The sequence below is a fragment of the Rattus rattus genome, chromosome 5 (assembly GCF_011064425.1).
Source record: "Rattus rattus isolate New Zealand chromosome 5, Rrattus_CSIRO_v1, whole genome shotgun sequence".
Lineage (NCBI taxonomy): Eukaryota > Metazoa > Chordata > Mammalia > Rodentia > Muridae > Rattus > Rattus rattus.
In genome coordinates, this window is record NC_046158.1 from 137,816,332 (window position 1) to 137,840,250 (window position 23,919).

Consider the following 23,919-nt stretch of genomic DNA (forward strand, 5'->3'; position numbering starts at 1 on the left):
GGTGGAGGGGTCCAACTACTCTGTAGACCAGGTTGGTGCAGCTTCCAGACTTTCTGTGGTAGTGACTTCCACTGACGTGGTGTGTTTACTACAGCAGATCAGCATATGGCTGTGGGTTATTAACTGGAGTTTTTTTTTTTTTTTCCTATTCTTTTTTTTGGAGCTGGGGATTGAACCCAGGGCCTTGCGCTTCCTAGGCAAGCCACTCTACCACTGAGCTAAATCCCCAACCCCTTAACTGGAGTTTCTAATCTGCATTACAGTTCATTATTGCAACAGGCTAGTAAGTTCTGACAAATTGTATGAGACATGCCCACCATTGCAGGATTTAAAAAATACTACGTTACTTGTGTGTGTATCCATGTATGGGCACATGCATGTTCTGTGTGCAGAGTTCCCACCGTCACCACAGATCCCTGTAAACACTGGTCTTTGTGCTATTTCTGTGTTGTTGTACCTGTTCCCTAATGGTATATGTTTAGAGTCGTGAACAACACAGTCTCACACTGTTATTTTTCCACTTAGCAACAGGGAACTTAAAATTCGTACATTTCTTTTTTTAGGACTTAATACGTCATTTATTTTTATTAACAAGCAGTTTGTTTATCCATTCACCTATTGAAATACATCTTGGCTTCCTGTACATGTTGGCAGTTATGACTGAAGCCGCTATATAAACATCCATCATTTTCTGTGGTTATGTTTTTCTTGTACTGGGAAAAATACCAAGGTATACAGTTGCTGCATTGTATTGAAGACAGTATGTTGGCAAGAAACTGTCACTTATCTTCCAAAGTAACTTTACTGTACTGTGTCTGTATTAGCAATGGATGAGTTTTTTTTTTTTTTTTTTTTTTGGTTCTTTTTTTGAGCTGGGGACCGAACCCAGGGCCTTGCGCTTCCTAGGTAAGGCGCTCTACCACTGAGCTAAATCCCCAGCCCCGGATGAGTTTTTAAAATACATTTTTTTAAAAGTTTTGAAGGTCCTGGAAAGATGGCTCAGCTTTTAAGAACACCGTCTGCTCTTAGAGAGGATACAGATTAAATTCCCAGCACCCTTGTGGCGCCTAACAACTATCTGTAGCTCCGGCCCCATAGGAGGATCCTATGTCCTCTTCTGGCCTCTGTGGGCACCATATATACACGCAGAGAAAACAACCACATGTTGTTGCAGTCTACAAAGCATTATATTCTAGAGAAAAAAGTCCTCCGACTACATATACACTATTACCTCAGTTGTCTGAAGCAAATAAAGTAACTTGCAGTATGAGCACATTCAAGGATAGCAAGGCTACAAAATGGGTTGGAAGCTAACCTGGGCTGCCATGCTATCCTGAGACTGTACTGGAATGAATGAATGACTGACCAATCAACCAAGCTGTCACAGTCCCAAGTGCTGCTTTATGACTGGAGTACTGCAGTGATAACAATTGCTCCTTTGTCTTGTGTGACAGGAACCTGCAAATAGTCGTCTACCTCCTCACCTTATTGCACTCGATTCTACCATACCTGGGTTTTTTGATGACATTGGGTATCTGGATCTCTTGCCATGCCGGCCTTTTGACACAGTTTTTATTTTCTATATGAAACCAGGTCAGAAAACAAACCAAGAGGTAAGGATTCCGAACTCTCCTCCTCCTCCTTCTTTCTGTGCTATAAACATAAAGCTGTCATGTCAGCTGTTTGTGTTTGTACTTGCCGTGAGAATTTTATATGGATGCTTTGGCTCGTTTCATTTAGAAACTGAGTGCTGGGAACTCTGAGCCCAGTGTCCTGAGCCTTCCTACCACCGAGAAGCAAGGCTAGAGGAGGAGTCATCATGGACTCCTTTTCCCTGAGGAATTCATACCCATGAGGCAGGCAGAGGAAACTAAACCACCTGAAGGTTAGCTCCAGGGAGCCAGAACTGGGCCTCAAGCTTCAGAGTAGGACACGAGTCTTAAATGCTTGCTGCCAATCTTCCTGGGGCTCCTGCCAGACAGATGTGAGCAGCAGGCTTTCTTACAGGTAGCCTGACAGTAAGCTATTTCAGTTGAGCTAAAGCGTAAGATACGATGAAGTAAGAAAGGCACGGTTGGATGTGGGTAACAGAAAAGACAGCAGGAGCGTTGACGGAATGTGTGATATGAGAATGAAGAGCTGAGAGGAATGACGGGATGGGAAGTTTCTGTTGGAAACGAGATTGAAACATGGACTAGACAGTGGCTGTGACTAGGAGAGGGTCAAAGGAAGGTGTTACAGTGTTGTGGCTTGGAATTGCCCTATCATTAATCTGTCATTAAATTAACATACGTATAGAAACTTCCTGAAGTCACAGAATGTTTCCATAAAAGCACTGTCCCAGATTGTGTATCAGTGAGCTGCTGATAAGAAAGTTCTTCTCATTTCTGTTACTGACTCAGCACACCCTAAGTTTCTCCTTTCTGTTAGGCTCCAAGATTACAAGCAAACAGTATCTAAAAGGCCGTATCACTATCTAAAGGGAAGGCAGACTTGGAAGACAAACTGATAACAGAATGTGTTAATGGGGTATTAATTGTGCCTTAGGAGCCTGAGAGACCTAACCTGATCTTTTTTTTTTTTTTTTTTCCGGGGCTGGGGCCCGAACCCAGGGCCTTGGGCTTGCTAGGCAAGCGCTCTACCACTGAGCTAAATCCCCAATCCTCTAACCTGATCTTAAGGTTCTGAGACAAGGCCATTTCATCAGTGTGAGCATACATTCCCCAGAGGTAAAAAGAGCATTATTGCATCCTCATGGAATTCATCAGGGCACCAGTATGCTTAGAGGTTTCGAGAAGGGAAGATGGTGGCAGCCAGAAATGAGACTTTGTCCTTTAGTTTGTTAGAATCCGAGTAAAATCAGGTTAGTAAGATTAGGGTGTTGCTCACATGAAAGTATGGAGCAAGTTTTCTCCTACCTGTAAAAGACAGGCCCTGAGGCACTTCCAAATCTATTCAGTTTCCTTGGGCTTCTGGGAGCTGAGCCATGAAGTTTTCTGAACACTTCTTGAGAATATTTGAAACCTCTCCCTAACCAGTGAAGATTAATTTCTGGCTGCTTAGCAGGTGAGCTTCAAGGTAAATTCGAATCACCTACTGCTTCGTGATTAAATTTTCAGAAGTTAACTACTACAGTTGTCTCATCTAGTCAGGCTGCAGGAAGATGGAAAGTTCAAGGAGAGCCGGGTTATAGAATGAGACCCTGTCTCCTAACTCACGTGAGATGGCACCTCCGGTAAAGGAGCCACTGCTAGCCACATCTGGTGTCTGAATTGGATCTCTAGAGCCACGTGAAGGAGAAAACTCACTCCCAGAGTTGTGTTCTGACCTCCACATGCTATGGCAATGTGCGTGCTCTCACATTCCTTTTTTGGTCTCTGGCTGTCTCTCACATGTTAGAAAGACAGCCAAATAAATAATGTTTAAAAAGAACTTGAGAGCTATGGGTGGACAAAACAAATATACTTCTAGAGACTGATAGCTGTAACTTCCTTTTTTTTTTCAGGCATGCAGGGTATTGCCATCAAATAACATCACATAAATGACTAGAGATTTATAGACTGGCTGCTTCACTCATTTGAGTGGAGCTTTTAAAATCATGATTTTTAAGATTTTGCTTTTGCTAACACTGTAGGCCTGGGGCAAGCTAAGAGAGTCTTATTTTTAGAAAGTTCTCCATATGGTTTTGGCACACTGTCCCTGCCTCCTTTTTGTTTCCATTTGGAAAGGAATTCCATATTTTCCTTCCTGTAGAACTGAGTGGTTAAGAGCAGCTGTTTCTTTGTTGTGGGAGCTACCCGGTGTATTTCAGACCACTGAGCAGCATAATTTTTCTATCACTGTGTCTTAGTTTCTTTTCCAGTTACTGTGATAAGATACTCTGACAGAACCAAGGTAGGGAAAGGGCTTATTTAGTTTATCATTCCAGATCCCTTATGTCAGGGAAACCAGGCAGGAGCTATGAGGAGCTGCTCACATCACACCCCATACTCAGGAGAGCATGCAGGCTTGTATTCAACTCCCTTTCCTTCTTCTTTACATCATCAGTCCAGAACTGAGCCCATGAATTGACCTGCCTGCATTCAAGGTGGTTCTTCCCACCTCAGTTAACCCAGTTGAGAAAATGCCTTATTGGGGGATGGTGATGCACACCTGTAATCCCGGCACTCAGGAGGCAGAAGCAGACAGATCACTTGTGAGTTCAAAGCTAGCCTGATCTACATAGTGAATTCCAGGACAGCCAGGGCTATAAAGTGAGAAGATGGACGGACAGACGGATGGATGGGCGACAGAAGAGAAAGGCAGGGGGAGAGGGAGGGGAGGAGGTGGGGAAAGAAAGAAGGAAAAGAAAGAACCCTCACGGACATGCCCATAGATACCCTCATCTAGACAGTCCCAGGTCGTGTCAGGTTGACAGTAAATACTGACCATCATACTGTGACAGCCAAAATATCTCCAGACTTACTGTCACCTGTAGGTCAAAATGGCCTCCAGGGGAGAATGATTGCTTAAAAATTTCCCATGTTTTCATATCTGTTCGTATGCTTGTACTCATCCACACACCATGGTATGTAAGTGGAGGTCAGAGGGCAACTGGTGAGAGTCGGTTCTCTCCTTCCACTGTTATGTGTGGGATTCTGGGATCAAATTCACGCTATCAGGTTTAGTAACAAGCTCCCTTACCACTGAGCCATTTCGCCAGCCCCCAAAACTACTGTTTAAAATGAGGGTTTGTCTTCTCTGTGGACAATTGAAGAAGAGAGAAACTTCTGGTTACTTTGTTTTTCTATACTGCCTATATTCTCTCCTTTGCACTAAGGAAAGGGTGTTTTCATGTTTATTTATTAATTATACCTAATCTTTAATGATTTGTACTAGGCTTGTAGTTTTATACATTTGTCAAGACTGTGAGCACACCCCTGTTTAACATCTCATCAAACAGGTCTGGCTCAGTAATTGTTTGGCCAGAGGGAGAGTTTAGGATTTTGTTTAAATCATGCCCTATGGTCTTCAACCATCATTAACCCCACTTTGCACCAGAGGCAAGGGCCAGCCAGCCAACCAGCCAACTCTAGAACATGCATTTTTCACTATGGTGATACATTCCTAAATTCATGCTCAACTCTGGACCTTGATTTGTCAGAAGCTTCAAAATTCATCAGTCTTCAGGTGTGTTTATTTTAGTATATCCTTGTATTCCCTTCATAACTCATGCTTGCTGTGTATTTCAGATTTTAAAGAATGTGGAGTCTTCCAGAAATGTTCAGCCACATTTCCTAGAATTTTTGCTCTCCCTGGGCTGGTCAGTAGATGTGGGGAGACACCCCGGTTGGACGGGACATGTGTCCACCAGTTGGTCAATTAATAGTTGTGATGATGGTGAAGGGTCTGAACAAGGTAAAGCTTGGAATAGCTGTTTGCTGTTTTCTTGTTTGGTCATTCTTGCCCCTCCTTCCCCTTTCCTGTGAACCTTTAGTGTTTTAAACAGATGATCTCAAGGGGAGGTCTCCTTTCCTCAATGCTAATCTTTTTGGGGTCATGTTGGGGTTTGTATATTTTCTTTCTTTTTTTAATTTATGTATTTTGTGTGGGAGGTTTGAGGAAGGAGGGATATGTATGTGCCCGTGGATGTAGAGGGCAGCCTGGGGAGTGTTCACTCTTTGCACTGTATGAGTGCAGGTGGAAACTCAGGTCCCTGGGCTTGGAGGCAAGAGCCTTTACCTACAGAACCATCTTGCCACCCCTAGTTTGTCTAGTTTTATAGATGTTTCCCGTGTGTGTGTGAAAGATGTAATGATAGAGTAAGCCAATACAAAATTAACTACTTAATCATTACTGTGCTGTGTTGCTTTTTGTACGTGAAAAAACAAATACAGCTTCCTGTAAAAATACTTTTAATCTATCTAATAAACAACAGTTTCTTTCTTCTTTCTTCTTCTTTTTTTTTTTTTCCCTGTTTTGGTTGGGGAGCGTGTTTCAAGACAGGGTTTCTCTGTGTAACAGCTCTGGCTGTCCTGGAACTTGTTATGTGAAGCAGGATGGCTTTGAACTCAGAGATCACCTTGTGTATCAGGCTAACCTGTGCTCCCAGGTGCTAGAAACAAGACTCTTTGATAGTCATCTGTCTCGGCTCGTCCCCATCTCCACACACCTGAGAATAACTAGAATAACAAAGAGCGGCACAGATTAGAGCTGGAGGCAGAGTCTAAGTGTTCTGGGCTCCTGAGGTCTGAGGTTATTCTCAGCTCAAGACCATGCTGTCTTACAGTTCCTTCAGCACCGGTGTGACCTGACCTCTAGTTTCTAATTTTTACTCAAGTTGGAAGAAAATATTTTGGGATATACCATAATTTTAATTTCTATGTACCCATGAAACATATGCTGGATTATATGTAAACCTTAAGTTTCTGTAAGCAGAATTGATAAAAGATATGCACAGTTTTCACTTTTATAAATATGCCATCGAGCATAGTGGAGTTTTTGTATATATGGTGCTGGGAATTGAACTTTATGGCCTTACATGTGCTAGGTAAACTCTACCACTGAATAGATTTTTTTCTATACCACTTTATAAATAAGTCTTTTAAGTGCTTATGGTTTTAAGAAACAGAAACTCTGAATGAAACTGACTGAGATTTTTATTAATTTTGTATGTATTATTATTGGCTATGTGTGGTTGCTCATATCTTTAATCCCAGCATTTGGGAGGCAGAAGCAAGTGGATTTCTGAGTTCAAGCCTAGCTCATTGGTATAGAGAGTTAGCCAGGGATACATAGTAAGACCTTGTCTTAAAAGAAAAAGTGTATGTATATGTACAATACATGTGTGTATGTGGCAGGTGTGTGCATAGCACACTACACATGTAGGTACAGAGGACAATTCTCCCCTTCCACCTTCACATGGAGTGTAGGAATTAAGGCCTTTTTCAGGCCTTGCAAGCACTTTTACCCACTAAACCAATGCCACTGGCCCCGGCCTAAATTTTGAAGATCATTTATTTCTCCTATGGAACATTCCAGAGTGGTTAAGTTTTTTTTGTGTGTGTGTGTGCGTCATCAGCACCCTTACTTTTTTTGCAGTTTTCTTTTAGATCTGTTCTCTGCATTCTTGCTTTCTGCCTACTTGCCTTCTCTCAGAGGAAAGAAAGGCTGGTTCAAACTTTGCACCACACTAGCCAGAAGAAGAGAAGTAGCTGGGCCGGAGTCGCTTTTCTCCCTAAACCCTGACTCTGATAAAGAGGATGTATTTAGAGTTAGTCCACCTATGCTTATCTTCAGGCCTGCCCTACAGTAGAGACAGGCAGAGTAGATGTTAGAGCAGTGACCATAATAGATGCGGGTGCCTCCCTAGAGTTTCAGCTGGGGCCCATGTCTAGTTTTGTAAGTAGAATGTTACTGGAACTTAGCCATACTCCATTTATGTTGTATATAATTGCTCTGGTCCTACAGTGCTAGAAGTGGATAGTTGTAGCAGAGACATACTGCCTGCAGAGCATCAAGGATTAACATCTGGTTCTTTGCAGAAAACGTGTGTGAACCTCTGCTCTAAACTTCTTATGTACAACATCTTTACCAGCATGAAGTCTTGTAATGTTAGGTAAAATGATAGGAAAGTAAGCATGTTTTTATATATTTCCTTTCCTGGAAATCTGTGCAACATCCTGTGAAGGTCCTGATCTTTTATATCACATTGGTTTTGAATGTGCATTTTAACTGAGACTTGGAGTAGTTAGGGGTGTTTTAATTCATTCTTTCTGGTGTAGAGCAGATGCTTCCTTTGTATGTTTTTACATCACTGACCGTCAGAGAAGGGAGAGCAGCTCAGCTGAGGAGCAGTAGTCTACTCTAGAATATTTTACAAACTGGGGAATTATGATCCAAAATTACCATAAGGACACTTAGTCAACACTCATGATTTGTTCTTCTCACCTACAAATTGGTTCTTGTTAAAAATGTTATTGCTTTGTAAAGTGGCTAGATTTCATGAACAAGAAGATGGATGTGCCCAACTTTCTGAAGTAGTGATATGTTGTTTCTTATTCGTAGATGAAGTAACTTCCTCTGAAGACGTTGGGGCTAGCATTTTCAATGGGCAGAAGAAGGTGCTGTATTATGCTGATGCCCTAACGGAAATAGCTTTTGTGGTTCCTTCTCCTGTGGAGTCATTGAGTAAGAACATGTTTTGCACAGTGCTGTTTTACCATCTGTTCACTACTTGGTGTGTTGTTATGCATTGGAGGAGATTTTGAAGTACCAGAGGCATTATTTAGCTTCTAAGCAAAGCTGCTATAACTGTAAATATGCACACTGTGAAGTCTGGTCATCACTTAGCTTTCTGTAGTGTGTGAGTTACTTTTCTGGTTCTATTACTAGTTTATTCTAAAACATAGTTTCAGAAGTTTCAGGCCATCATGATGGAATAGACGTGGTGGAGTGGCATAGTCCCTGGTAGTGGGAACCTAGACAGCTTCTTACATCACGGCAAGCTAGGAAGTGGGAACCAGGGCCGGAACCAGGGCCAGAACCAGCAGTCAGGCCTCAACCTCAAAGGTCACTTCCCAGTGACCTATTTCTGCTATCTGTACCACTTCCTAAAGCTTTTATGGTCTACCCATAGCACCAATAACTGGAAAGGAAAGAAGTACTTAAAATATGAACCTATAAGGAATTTCTCAGATACAACTTTAATACTCTGTATCTAGCCCCAGTGGCTTGAAGCTGTCTCATAATACATAATTCATCAGTCCAACTCTCAAAGAGTTGCCACAACTCTTAACAGTTTCCACAGCGTTCAAAACTGCCAAGTCTCTCTCTCAGACTCAAGATAGCTGTCACCTGCAAGCCCCTGTCAAATAAAAAGAAAGTCAAAAACATCTGATACAGAATGGCACAGAGTAAAGCATTTACTTTCCAAAACCAGGGAGTAAGAAAATAGCTAAGAAAGATGGGACTGAAGCAAAACTAAAACCCGGAAATCCAAATGTTATTCTGTAACTGTGTCTCTGGCAATCTGGGAACATTGTTATGTGATATGAACTCATAACAGACCTGAACATCCTGTCCCTGTGCCTTTTGGAGTTGTAATGCACTGTCAGGTCCATCTTGGTTTAATTCCACTCCACCTACAGCTTGCTTTGACAGTAGGGCCTAACGTCTCTGACACGTTGTAATCTCCATCACAACTTTGGTTTCATCGTTAACATCTTCACACACAGCCTTCTCTGAGCTTTCTTGCAAAGTTTCCACCCCATGACACACTACCTGCCTCACAGGCTTTTTTTCTTTTTGGTAGAGGGTGGGAGGAGTTTTGATATGGGTTTCTTTATAGCTCTGACTGTGGCAGAACTCACTCTGTAGACCAGGCTGACCTCAGACTCACAGAGATCCACCTGCCTCTACGTCTTGAGTGCTGGGATTAAAGACATATACCACCATGCCCAGCTTAGTCCTTTTATTTAATGTCAGCCTCGTTGAGGTTTTTTTTTTTTTTTTTTTTTGGTTCTTTTTTTTCCGGAGCTGGGGACAGAACCCAGGGCCTTGCGCTTCCTAGGCAAGCACTCTACCACTGAGCTAAATCCCCAACCCCCCTAGTTGAGTTTTTTAAAACACAGATAAAATGTAGATAAATTCTTTGCCAGAATTCTTTTGATAAATTCTTTGTCAGTCCCTAGTAAAATCATTGTCTGAAACTCAATGAGTAGTCTTTACTGTCTGAATCTCTGTTGGCATTTCTGGTCCTACTAGAACTGCCCATTAAGCTCTGCTTACAGCATTCTAGAGCTTCTCTGGCCTACATCTCCACACATCCCCCTGCTGATCAGTTCTGACGGCCTATAAACACATGGTTGAGTATGGTCACAGAAGCAACTCCACTTCCTTGGTACCAGTTTTCTTTAATAGTTACTTTTGTGTTTGACCCAGTTTGCTTTCTATGGCTATGATATAACACCAAGTCCAGCTTGGGATGGAAAAGGTTTAATACGCCTTAAAGGTTAAAGTCTATCATCAAGGAGAGCAAGGGCAGGCGCTCAAGCAGGAACCTGGAGTCAGAAGCTAAATTAGCAGAAACCATCAAGGGGCACTGCTTACTACTCAGTCCCAGGCTCCTGTTCAGCTACATTTGTTAGAGGGCCCTGGCCTATCTGTGAAGTAGTAACATTCACAGTGGGTTGGGCTCTCCTGCATCAATTAGTAGTTAAAAAATAGCCCGAAAGACATACCCACAGGCCTTCATTTGAGGCTCCCTCTTCCCAGGTATGTCAAGTTGACAAAACTAGACAGTGTCGGTTACCAAAATATCTGACAGAAATAGAGATGAAAGGTCTGTTTTGGTTGATGGTTTTAGAAGTTTTCATCCTCATTGTAATAATGCCATGGCAGAATGCCTAGTCCATAGCTGTGGTAGCATATGGCAGTGACTTCTCACCGTGGCAGACAAGAAAGTGGATGCCAGGGTCAGAATCAATGGCTAGGTATTTACTTCAAAGGACCTTTCCCAGTGCCTTGTCTCCCTTGCCAGGCTCTACCCACTAAGGCTCCCCAGATCCCCAGAGTAGTGCCACCAGCTAAAGAAGAAGTGCTCAAAGTAGGAGCCTGTGAAGGCAGTTTCATATTGAAAACACAGCAGGACATACTTAAAAGAGAAGTGGGGTAATGTTAATTCTGCCCTCCCTTTTTTTGGCTATCGCATTTTCATGTGTATATGTTGTACTGTGTCTATATTTCTCCACTAGCCTTTTGCATACCCCTCTGTACATACATTGTTAAATTGAAATTCAGCATGAAAGAAAACATGCTCTAGCTTACCTATGATCTTCCCTGCTCCAGTTGTTCCCTTTCATGTCAGGCTTATTCCTCTCCCTTCTTCCTTCTTATCAGATATTTTATGTATATCTAGATTGCATATATGAAAAAATGAGAGGTTTGTCTTTCATGGTCATTTTATTGGACACTGATCTCCAGTTTGATCCAATTTCCAGCATTTGACATAATTTTTTTTCTTTATGTGCTCATCTAATGAATCTTTGAGTAAAATCCCACTTCAACCCTAGATTTGTCTTTTCATCTAGCATAACTGTGTACAGGCTGTGGTCATTCTTTCACAATGGTGAGTAAAGCCTTCCTTTAGATGCGAGAACCCGATATAAACCTAGAGCTAGAGGCTCTTAGGGTGCCACCATGCTCACCTGTAGACATAGGCAGAAAATCTTGAGCAGCCCAGAAAAGATGGCACTGTGTTTGCAGATTGAGTATGAATACTCTTTCTTAATCTAAACTCACGAGCTTATTTTGCTTAAAATATTGGTGTGGCCTGGAGAGTTGGTTCAGCAGTTAAGACCACTTGTTCTCCCAGAAGACCCAGCTTCAGTTCTGAGCACCCATGCTGAGTGGCTCAATCACCTATAACTCTAGTTCTAGATCCCACAGCCTTTTATAGGTGTGCACACCCCCCACACACAAATACATTTGAAAAATATTGGTCTTTTGCAGATTAATCTCATTTTTTGTCTGGGTAGACAGTAAGTGGAAAAATCACCTTCATAAGTGTGAGATATGATACATCACACTTGATGGCCTCATCTCCAGAGTAAATACATTTGCTATGTATAGCTTAGTAGCTTCCCTACCTTTGTACTCGCCCCTATTACACTGTAGGTGCCTATGTTTTTCACGCTCTGTATTATTTTTGTTTCTAGTAGAATGAACCTTACATGGTCAGTATCATAGTATTTATTTGCCTTCCCTTCAAAGCTCTGGTCTGCCTCCTTGTTCCAGAAATTAAGGCCCAGCTGTCTCTGTAGGTCGAGTGCCTGCCTGGTTTCTCTGGTTGAGTAAACCTGCACTAGCAAGTCTTCCCAGACCTAGAGCCTTTTGGCTCACACCGTGGTTCCCACAATTGAGTCTTAGCCTACGATCATGATATATGTCTAATGCCACTTCCATTGCATGCTCTGACTCAACCTCTGTTGGTATTTATATTCTGGGGCCAGAAGGACGGCTCTGGTTTAGAGTATTTGTTACTCTTCCAGATGATCCAGGTTCGACTTCCTATACCTACATGGTAGCCTACAACCATCTGTAACTCCAGTGCCCTGAATCCAGTGCCCTTTTATGACTTTCTTGGGTACCAAGCATATATGTAATGCGTTTACACACGGGCTGCCAAACCATTTGTTTACATAAAATAAATGTTTGTATTTTTTTCTTTTCTTTTTTTTTTCCGGAGCTGGGGACTGAACCCAGGGCCTTGGCTTGCTAGGCAAGCGCTCTACCACTGAGCTAAATCCCCAACCCCAAATGTTTGTATTTTTCTGGGGGTTTTGCTCATTTGTTTAGCTTTTACTGCTACCAAATTGTTCTTTAAATTCAGACTAGGTCCTTTGGGTGTCTCAATGTCTACTTAGAATGGGTTTTTTGATTGAATATATAATATAAATAATTCAAAAAATAACAGATAGCTTTGAATTTATTTCTGGTCTTACCTCAGTTATTCTGTAGAGCAGGAGATGACAAACTATAGTGCACAAGACAAATCCAGCCAATAAATTTATGGCTTTTAAAAAATTTAAAGTGTTTCTCTTAGATGTATGAATATTTTGCTTGCAGATATGTGTGTGCATGACATGCATGCCGTTGGTGCCAATGAAGGCTAGAAGAGGGCAGGGGATTCCCTGGAACTGAAGTTACAGATGGTTATAAGCCACCATGTGTGTGGTCCCCTACAATAGCAGCCATTGCTCTAAGCTGCTGAGCTGTCTTTCCAGCCCCAACCTTTTACATTTTTTTCAAGTTATAAATAAGATGCAAAGAAGAGTATTCTGCAAAGACCTCTATGAGCAGCTAATTCTGTAATAAGGTCCCCTGCTCCTTCACAGGATGTCTGTTGGACTTGCTGTGGACACGGTGCTTTGTTTAAGTTACTTAGGGTAGTTAGACTTCTGCTCCAGAAAAGTAGCGGGTTCTATAATCTTTTTTCTTTACCTTGTAGCTGATTCATTGGAAAGTAACATCTCAGACCAAGATAGTGACTCAAATATGGATCTTATGCCGGGAATTCTGAAGCAGCCACCCCTGACGCTTGAGTTGGTCCCCAATCACACAGACAGTCTTAATTCCTCACAGAGGGTAAGTTGTTTTATTGACTTGCTGAAAACTTTGTGAAGTGACAGTAGTTGTAGAATCACATCTGAAAGTTTCTTAGTTTTTTCAAAGCAGGGGTATAAGTATAGCAAGAATACTGATTCATTAACTTAAGTGTTTTAAAATGAATTACTGAATTTTTTCATTTTTCTTTTTTTTTTAAAGATTTATTTGTTTATTATATATGAGTACACTGTAGCTGTCTTCCAGCACACCAGAAGAGGGCATCAGATCTCATTACAGATGGTTGAGCTGGGATTACAAATGTGGTTGCTGGGATTTGAACTCAGGACCTCTGGAAGAACAGTCAGTGCTCTTAACCACTGAGCCATCTCTCCAGCCCGTTTTTCATTTTCTAATCTATGATAAATAGTTGGTTCTGAGACATCGTTTTCCTTGTTTTAACATTCTGATGCCATGGTTGGTTCTCTTGCTCACTCCTGTTTAAGTGGAGGCTTTTCTTTGTCCTTAATAATATCCACTGAGCAGACTTTCCCATCATTCAGCTAAGAACTGACTGTATAATGGTGACAGATTCCGGAGGCTCTAAGGACTGCAGCTCTCCCTTGGCTATTGCTTTGCTTTCAGCCATTTTGTGACCCAGATTCAACTCTGATCTAAAAACACTAAAAGGAAAATTGCAGACATAAGCAATAAGTAAGTTTAAAATACTGTAACATCCTAGAAAGCTTGGAAAAGCTGCCTCTTCCAACCTAGAATGTTGATCGTCCTTTTGTTCAGTGTCTGTCAGTGTACTGTGTGTGCTGCCCCATACTCACTTTATTGGTTTGTGTCATGAAATATAGAGCTGTGATGCCTACGTTGTCACAGTGCTTTACTGTGTCTTTCGTGAGGCATCGCTTCACATTACATCATCCCAGGAAGAGGAATGAATGCAGCATGGAAAGGGTTCTTGAGGGAAGAGACAAGTTTACATAGGCTTTTATTAAAGTACATTGTAAATTGTCCTGTTTTATTGCTGTTGTTAAGACATTTATTTCAAGGGTGTTTTGTTGGTTTTTTTTTTCCTTGTAGTTGTGCACTTGAAAAAGAATACTATAGGATTGGGTAGTGACTGGTTTCAAAATCTTTTAAGTGTGCCCCTGTGGGTAAGGAGGCTGCTGAGCATAGTTACATCTGTGGAGTGTGGCACGTGGCTCCTACTGCATAGGAGAGGCTTTTGCTTGTATATTTCTTATTAGTGGATGCTCTTTCTTTACTGTGTTTCCCCTTTAGTCTTTATTGAAAAATGACCAAGTAAGTGATAACAAGAGTACATGAGAATACTGTAAGAATGGGAAGATTGATTTAGAACAAATAATAAAAACGACAAAGTGTAAACCCAGCCACAGTCATTCTTATATATGATTGTAGTTTGGTTCCTTCTACAGTAAAAATTACTACTCCCTCTCCTCTCTGTCCCCAGTACTGGGGGAATTAAGCTTAGAGACTCACTCGTGTTAGCCAAATGTTTCCTCACTATATCAGCACTCCTCTTTATTTTTAGTTGAGACAGGATCTCACTAAGTTGCCCTGGCTGACTAGAACACATTCTGCAGCACAGGCAAGCCTTGAGCCCTGTTCTCCTGCCTCAGCGGCATCCCTAGCTATAGCTATAAAGATTATTTTTAGCATAGGTACATGCTTAATTTGGTAAAAATACCAAGTTATATGACTCCTAAATGTGGACTGAGTTTAAACTTCATGAGGTTAAAAGGCCTCACAGAACATGGTTTGAAAGGAATGCAGAGTGCAGACGTTATCTTGATTCTCATAATTCTGAATGTTAACATAGTTATTCTTTTATACCCAGAGAATGACAGCTCTTAAAGCATCTTGTTTTTTTAATCACATATTCTTTTCAGACAGGGGGAAAAAAAAACAAAAAAAAAACCAACCCTAAAGTTTAACACTTGCTGGTGAGGAGAAAGCCAGCAAACCCTAAACAGAAGTGAGCCTCGAACACCATAAAGCAGCCAGTGTCCTGTCTACATGCTATGCACTGTTTTGAACACTTTCCTCTAAGGTGAAAGAGAGTGCCAAGATGTTTGCTCTTTCTTCTGCCTCTTCTTAGAGAAATGGGGGTCCAATTGAAAAATAAGGCAAGGAAAAAAGTAAAATACACAGAAATTGGGAAGCAAAGAATAAAGCTGTATTTGCCAGTGGCATGACTATGTATATAGGAAACGTTAAGGAATCTGTTTAAGTCCATTGGAATCATTAAGTGAGCATAGCAGGACTGCAGGAAAGAGTGCCACCGTGTTGACCAAGGTTTGAAGATGACTCCCAGTGACCCTTGCTTTTTTATTGTCTTCCTCATGCGTATGATAAGACCTGTGACTATGATGGCGTACCCCATGATTATGTATATTTTATGGCAATGGGAATTTGTGGATATAATTAAAATTACTTTAAGCCAGTCAAAATGTAGGTGATGTTCAGAAATCTGACCTAAACACAGGCTCTGTAAGCCTGCCCTGCAGTTCAGAGATAAAGAGTGTGGCATATTAAACACTGCTCTGCTAAGAGAGCAGTTTCTGGGTATGCTTGGATTCCTTTGAGAGGAATCTTTTAATCAGTTTCTATGATCCAGATAGAAATAATCTGAGGGCTTGTTGTGGGGCTCTAGTCATTTGGCAGTATATTTGATATACCCATTTCTATCTTAATAAAGTAGTTTTAATTTTAAAATTCAGCCTAAGTATGATATTCTCCTGCTGCACAGGTGCTCTGTTTAGGTTATTAGCATAGTTCTGCTATGTGTCATGCAAGTGGTATGGTTCAGAGTGCCAGTTTGCTAAGGGACATTCACATGGTCCTGCTAACCTTGCAAATAAACTTAAAGCTGATTGGTGGAGCCAGGCATTGTAGCACATACCGATAATTCTTGCACTTGAGTGGTAGAAGCACAAGAATCAGGAATTCTGGGTCAACCTGAGCTATAGTAAGGTTGAGGCCATAAGACCCTGTCTTAAAAGTAGATAAAACACAGGCCAGTAGCTTTCATACTCTATACCTACCCAGCTATTCTCCTTTCACAGTTTTTCATCTTTCAGTTAGCCAGCCAACTCTATCTGGCTCTCTTCTTATCCGGTATAAAATAGTTTCCCTTTTTATATTCCATTTTTTTTCTTTAATATTTTTTTCTCTCAAAGAATATTGGCTGGCCAGTGTTTCAGGATCTTTGTGTTTCAGCCTTTCAAGAGCTGGAAATATTCTACATGCTGTGATTGCCACCCCTCCCCCCTTTTAAGACTTATTTTTATTTTCTGTCTATCAGTGTTTTTCTTATGTATGTATTTATGTGTCACATGCGTGCCTGCCAGTGCCTAAGGAGGCCAGAAGAAAGTATTAAGACTCCTGGAATTGGAGCTCCAGATGGTATAGTAAGATTCCGCAAATCAAATCAGGTCCTTTGCAAAAGTATCAAATGCCAGTGAGCCAGCCATCTCTACAGAGCTTTCATTGTATTTTTAAAACAAACAGACAAACACCCAATTGCTAAATTTTCACGGGTCTACCCTTTGTCTGTCTTTCAGGTCTAATTCCAAGTGAGTACTGGGAATTGTACTTAGTGTACTGATCACTAGTTAGCAGATGAAAACTGTATCCCTCTCTGTAGCTTACCCTGAAAACACTCCCTCCGAAAGAATAACATTTTTTTTAAAGCTAAAACTAAAAATAAATTCAACCAGTAACCTCACCAGAGATGTACAAATCCCAGTGAAAAATCACAAGTAATGTGGAAAACCAAGGCAGCCTAAATCCTCCAAAAATCACTAATCCAGGCAGGGCATGTGGACAGTACTTTGAATCTAGCACTGACAGCAGAGCTCTGTCAGTTCCTCGCCAGCCAGGGTGCAGTGAGACTTTGTCATAAAAGAAGAAGAAAGTTGGGGCTGGGGATTTGGCTCAGGGGGTTGGGGATTTAGCTCAGTGGTAGAGCACTTGCCTAACAAGCGCAAGGCCCTGGGTTCGGTCCCGAGCTCCAAAAAAAAGAAAAGAAAAGAAAAAAGAAGAAGAAGAAGAAGAAAGTCACTAATCCCTTAGTAATGGTCTATGGTAAGAGAGAATCATGTGAAATCCTAAAGAACTTTGAAAATGACTGCAAGTATATTCAAAGATGCTGAGTATGGCGGTGCCCTCCTTAACCCCAGCACTCGGGAGGCAGAGGAGGCAGATCTCAGTGAATTCATGCTCTGCCAGGAATGCACAGTGAGACCCTGTCTTAGAGAGGGGAAGAAAACAAACAAACAAATAAATATATAAGAAAGACACAAATTCCTGAATGAATTCTGAGAAAACAGGAGAACAAACAAACAGAAGAGAGCTGAATGAAATGAGAAAGCTCATACGGGAGCCAGTGACATGGCACAGTGACATGGCACAGTGACATGGCACAGGGTAAGAATATTTGTCATCACACCTGACAACCTGAGTTTGATTACTGCAACTTACATGGTGAAAAAAGAAAAACTGTTTCTACAAGTCGTCCTCTGTCCTCAACATACATGCTGTATGTAGCATGTACATAAAAAAATGTAAAAACTTTAAATTAAGACAGTCAATACAGGCTATGAAAGAGCAACTCAATAATGAGAAATACTGAAGAACAAGCAAATTGAAGTTCAGGAATTGAAAGACAGTAAGTTGAATGGAAGGTTCATGGGAAACCTCATGAATAGAAGTGAGTGATCGGGGAGGAGAGCATATCAGAATTTGAAAACGAGGTAGGGAAGTTGGGACAATTGAACATGGACAAAGACTAAGTTAGTAAGAAAACAAGAGCAGTACTTTCAAGATGTTTGTGATACTGTGGAGGCCAGATCCAAGAATTCTGGGCATAGGGAAACAGAATTTTCATTCTAAAGACAGAAAGACTTGATAAATTCATCCTAAAGACTGACTTTACCATTTCAGTAAAATCAGACCATTTCCCAAAACTAGGGGGAAAGATGCCAATTCTGATACAGGAAGCACATAGAATGTGAGAGTAGAGAAGAACCCCCACATCCCAGCACGACTAAATCACTACACCAAAGAAAGAAAACAGGCTGGGCTAGGAAGGCGGCTCAGTGGACACAGTTGTGCCTAGAGCACTGAGTGCAATGAACCATCCATGTTACAGTCTAGGAATGGCATGTGCTTGCAGTTCCAGCACTGGGGAGAAAGGCAGTTCTCAGGCTCACTGGCATGCCTGCTAGCCTACTTTGTGAGTTCCACGTCAATGTAAGACCCTGTCTTGGCTGGTTGAAGGTAACGAGTCAATCCCAGTTGGTGGTTCACAGTCAGTTACACATGTCCCCTTCTCACTACTGCACTTGACTTGTCTAAAAACCTGTCTTTATAATAGAGCGTGGACAGCACCAGAGGAACAGCACCCACGGTTGACTCTGGTCTTCACACGTGCACACAAATGAAACATGCATGTGTACACACACAAAGAAAATATTGAAAGCATCAAGAAAAACACCAAGTCATGTATAAAGGCAGATACATGAGAGAAAATTTCTTCAACAGAATTTTTTTTTTTTTTTTTTTTTTCTTTTTTTCGGAGCTGGGGACCGAACCCAGGGCCTTGTGCTTCCTAGGTAAGCGCTCTACCGCTGAGCTAAATCCCCAGCCCCCAGAATTTTTTTTTACAGATTTTGTTTTTTATTTTTGAGATTATAACATAGTTAGGTCATTTCTCCCTTTTCTTTCCTCCCTCCAAATCTTCCCATATACCTCTTCTTGCTCTCTTTTTCAAATTCATGGCCTCTTTTTTTCCCCCAGCTGACCCGTTTCATCCTCAACAGAAACTTTTAAAACCTTAAAACTGAGAGATAACGTATTTTGTAAGGCCCTTGTAAATCCAGACTACTCCCCTCAGCAAATCGATCATAATTGAAAAAGAAGGTTTCTGTGATATGGCTAAAAGAACTCATGACCACTAGGCTAGCTCCATAGAGATAACAAAAGGAGTCCTTTGGACTAAATAGGAATCGAAATAAATCTGTGAGGATATAGAAGCAAGCAAACCCTTTTAGTTAAGCAAGGGAGAAGTAAGAAAACACCATTCTAAGACCAACCGAAAAGAAAACAAAGAATTAAAAAAAATGAAATTCAGAAAATTATCAGGACATGCCTTAAAAATACATATTACACAGAAAATCTAGAAAACATGGACAATTTTCTGGGTATAGAGGCATATCAAAATTAAATCAAAGTGATATCATTTTAATATATTTATAACAAGCAACACTGTTGAAGTACTTATTTAAGGAAAGAAAAGACAAAGAACAGAGAGAGAGGGAGGGAAGGAGGGGAGGGGAGAGAGAGAGAGAGAGAGAGAGAGAGGGAGAGAGAGAGAGAGAGAGAGAGAGAGAGATTTCCTAAAAAATACTGAGCTTGACTGCTGAGTTCTGCTGACTTCCAAAGGGCTACCACAGGAAAAGGATGAGGCACTTTTGGGTTTTTCTGAAACCAATGTCCAGTACCAAAACAAGATACAGACATAACAAAAAGAAGATTATAGATCAAGCTACGTAACTGTAAAAATTCTCAACTAAATATTTGCATGTTGAAATCAAGAGTATTGAAAAGATCACGATCAAGTTGTCTTTATTCTAGAGATTTAGCTAGGTTCAAATACAGAAATCATCAGTAAGGGGCTAGAGAGACGGCTCAGCCGTTAAGAGCACTGACCGCTCTTCCAGAGGTCCTGAGTTCAATTCCCAGCAACCACATGGTGGCTCACAACCATCTGTAATGGGAGCTGATGCCCTCTTCTGGTGTGTCTGAAGATAGCTACATTGTACTCATATAAGTAAAATGAATAAATCTTTAAAAAAAAAACCTGAAAGAAATCATCAATAAATGTAGTAATATACCACATGTTTTCTCTAGGATAGATACCAGATGATCATCTCAATTGATTTGAAGGTTTTATGACAAGATCTGAATCCCTTCATGATAAAAGCCCTGAAGAGGGCCTAGAGAGATGGCTTAGTGGTCAAACAAAGCAATTACTGTTTGGTTCCCAACATCTCTGTTGGGTACCTCACAACTACCTATCACCCCAGCTCCAGGGGATCCTGTGCCCTCTTCCGGCCCTCCTTGGGCACCCACACATGAACATACACAGATAAAATAAGACAAATAATCCTAATGGCCACTAACTGAGGAATGGTTAAACAGTGAAATTTCAAGCATAGTAAGAAGTGCACCCTTATATAAATAATGATTTAAAGACACATACCAAAAATAGTTCATTAAAAACAAGCCGGTTGAGTGGCAGAGAAGATAAGTGTGTATGAGCTTTTTCTAAAGACCAGGGAACTCTTGTCTATTTTGCAGACAGCATGAGGGCAATTAGATATAAATTACTATTGGAACACCTATCTAGAAGCTGGGAATAACTTCCCAGTGTTGCATTTTAGAGACTAAGATCTCCAGACAAAGTGGTGGTATTTCAAGCTTCTAAGCAGAGATACTGAAGAACTATTTGGCAAATTTATTTCACACTTTCTTCCCAAAGTGACTTTGGTAACATAAACACATCACTAATCATCTTGATAAATGTCCAGTCAGGTCATTTAAAACAACAATAACAACAATAAAAATCATTCTTTCTGCTCTTCTCTTCATGTAGCTCAGTCCCAGTTCCAGAATGAAGAAGCTGCCTCAGGGTCGCCCTGTGCCCCCCCTCGGACCTGAGACAAGAGTGTCTGTAGTCTGGGTGGAACGCTATGATGATATAGGTACTGTATGAGAAAAGGGTTTTTCTCAGTGAAATGCTAAGGAGACAGCGACTTGCCACGGGTCTGGAAAGGGTGGATGTGGCGGTTTGATGTTCATAAGCCTGGGTTCCTATCCCAGCCTCCATTCAGTTTCACGAAGCCTGTTAACTGGGTGTACTTGTGGTCCTCATTTCTAGTTGTGAGCTGTTCTGTTGTTCTCTCGGTGTTCCTAGTACGACCCGGAGCTCTGGGCCAACTTTTCTGTGTGCACAGGTGATCTCATTTGTGTACAATAGCTTCCTTTGTCCTTAAAAGTTCTGTCATGGATAAGTTTCTTGGGGTTTTGTGTAAGCAATGTTGGAACCTCAGAAGTACATGCTTAGCCTAGAACCCTGTCCATCTCAGAGTTCATAAGAAAGTGTCATGGCTGCTTGTGACCAAGCCCTCACAGTGACAGATGAGATTCTCCAAAAGCTCCTCTGCTTTAGGCGAGCTCAGCCAAAGCAGATTGTGAAAGACATTGTCTTTGCTGGGAGTCATGGGACTTTGCACTGTGGTGTAGCACAGACTCTGTACTTCTCTGAATGTGGGGAAACGAGGTGGGTGTAACTGAACTGTTTTCTTCCAGAAAACTTTCCGCTCTCAGATCTGATGACAGAGATCAGCACTGGTGTGGAAACTACTGCAAATAGTAGCACTTCTCTGAGGTATGTTCTCTTCCTTGCATGGGGTTATCAGCATGTCTGTTTTTATCTGTTGGTTACAACTCAATGAAATATTTAGAATGAACAGTGGTTAAAGGCAAAAAGGACCTAGCAAGTGCAAGGCCCTGGGTTCGTTCCCAGCCCCGAAAAAAAGAAAAGAGGGGAAAAAAAGGCAAAAAGGAAAGGACCTGGAGCTGGAGAGACAGATAACTCAGTGGTTAAGAACACTTATTCTTGCAGAGGATACAGGCTGTTTCCAGACCCCCCACATGGTAGCTCACAACTGCCTATAACCCCATTTCCAGAGGATCCCCCACCCTCCTCTGACCTCTGAAGACACCAGGCACACATTCCCATGTGTACATGCTGGTGAAATACTCATATAAATAAAAATAAGCAAAATAACATTTTTAAGTAAAGAGTCAAAGAAAGAGCTAGCAGGATGGCTTATTTCCATGTTCGAGCATTTGCTAGACCAGCAGATACGGCTGTTAGCTGTCCACTGCTCTCCAGTGTCCAGGCTTTCCACAGTCACGGAGAGAGGGAAAAACCAGCATGGGCTACACAGGAAGACTCTCAGAAAAAAAGTAAAAGTAAAAATTTACTTTGTTGAAGTATGATTGTTATACAGAAAGTTGAACATACTTAGTATTTAGTGTGTTAAATCTGCTAAGTTTGGAGGTATATACATATGAAACCATCACTACAGAATATTCCATAAACATACATATCACCTTCAGAAGCCACCTGCCACCCGTATAGCTATCATTTAACTACAACCACTGCCACTGCCACTGCCACTGCCACTACTACTATTTGCTCTGCCTATAATTACAGTATAGCTTTACTCCGTACAGTGGACAGTTGACATCTAGGACTTAATCTGTACAACTGAAATTTTGTATTCTTTTAATAAAAACCTTTCCATTTTGTCTTTAAGCACTGTGTACTCTAAGACTTTATTTTCTGTTCTTCAGATAAATGCTACAGTGAAGAATTTGTTTTCTTACATGTGACCTTATTCTCTTAGCATACTGTTTCCCAGATTTATCCCAACCCCTGTCTTGTGAAAAAAAATTATATAGAGAGTTCCAGAATTGGGCTTTCACTGTTCCTGACTGTACTCTGGCCTCTGCCTTGACAGTGTAACAGCCACACATCTGCTCCTGCAACAAGGGTCTGAGCAAAAGTCCCGTAGTTGGCCTCCAGATGTTTAAACCTCTGTAATTCATTTGCCTGGCTGTTCTGCCCCATATCTTGGAAGTGGCTGTCTAAGAATAATTTTTCAGACTCTCTTTGTTATTTAAAAAGCCTAACCCCAGGAATAAGTGCTTGTGGCCAGTGGTTCCAGCTGCAGCAGCATGGCTTCCCCTCAAGAAGAGTGTTCTGGGGGGCTGGAGGGATGGCTCAGTGGTTAAGAGCACCCAACTGCTCTTCCAGAGGTCATGAGTTCAATTCCCAGTAACCACATGGTGGCTCACAACCATCTGTAAAGAGATCCAATGCCCTCTTCTGGTGTATCAGAAGACAGCTCTGGTGTATCAGAAGACAGCTACAGTGTACTTATATATAATAAATAAATAAATCTTAAAAAAAAAAAAAAAAAAAAGAGTGTTCTGAGCAGACTCTGCTCAGACTTTGCTGACAACAGGTTCCCAGGCACTGGTGTGTGTTCTTACACCACATAGGAAAGTCTCTTGTGTGTCTGAACTAAAAAGACTTATCTTTTCTAAGATCTACAACTCTTGAAAAAGAAGTCCCAGTAATCTTCATTCATCCTTTAAACACTGGATTGTTCCGGATAAAAATCCAAGGAGCCACTGGAAAATTTAACATGGTCATACCTCTGGTTGATGGGATGATAGTCAGCCGGCGAGCACTGGGTAAGGGCTTTGTGGGTGCTGGAGGGCTAGGTCCCTTGCTCTCTTCTTTTCCCCTCACCTTTAATTTTTATTCTTTGACAATCTCATTCATTCACATATATATTTCCTCATTTCTCTTCTTATTACTGAAGCCCTGCCCCAACTTTCTTTCATGGTGTGTGTGTGTGTGTGTGTGTGTGTGTGTGTGTGTGTGTGTGTGTTAAATAGGGCTCCCTGTATGGGTGTACGTTAGGAGGTCACTGGAGCATAAGATGTCAGTGAGTACACCATACCTTGCTTTCTTTCATAAAGCACAAATAAGTAAAAGTAAGGAAATGATTTTATTGCTTAATAGTACCTGCACATGCTGCTGCCCTTAGAGAAGGGGTGGGGACCATATCGTCATCTGTTTCAGCTTTAATCTAGCGATACAAATGAGCCTTCACTAACTGCCAGGATTAGAAGAGGAAACCAGTTGTTCTGCTGCAGAGG

General features: G+C 41.4%; 1 protein-coding gene and 1 long non-coding RNA gene across 10 annotated transcripts in view; both read left to right on the forward strand.

Annotated features, from left to right (window-relative positions):
- Ralgapb (Ral GTPase activating protein non-catalytic subunit beta) overlaps positions 1 to 23,919 on the forward strand; it is an 89,739-nt gene that overhangs the window by 61,832 nt on the left and 3,988 nt on the right. For all 9 annotated transcript variants that reach the window (XM_032904647.1, XM_032904649.1, XM_032904646.1 and 6 more), the window contains 7 exons: positions 1,455 to 1,613; positions 5,232 to 5,397; positions 8,047 to 8,169; positions 12,989 to 13,125; positions 20,774 to 20,882; positions 21,490 to 21,568; positions 23,300 to 23,448. In XM_032904647.1, the coding sequence (XP_032760538.1) occupies positions 1,455 to 1,613; positions 5,232 to 5,397; positions 8,047 to 8,169; positions 12,989 to 13,125; positions 20,774 to 20,882; positions 21,490 to 21,568; positions 23,300 to 23,448 (922 nt within the window). The remainder of the gene's footprint in view (positions 1 to 1,454; positions 1,614 to 5,231; positions 5,398 to 8,046; positions 8,170 to 12,988; positions 13,126 to 20,773; positions 20,883 to 21,489; positions 21,569 to 23,299; positions 23,449 to 23,919) is intronic.
- Positions 9,695 to 11,758, forward strand: LOC116902238. The gene is made up of 3 exons (XR_004388055.1): positions 9,695 to 9,709; positions 10,166 to 10,168; positions 11,136 to 11,758. It is a non-coding gene; the product is annotated as an uncharacterized LOC116902238 (long non-coding RNA).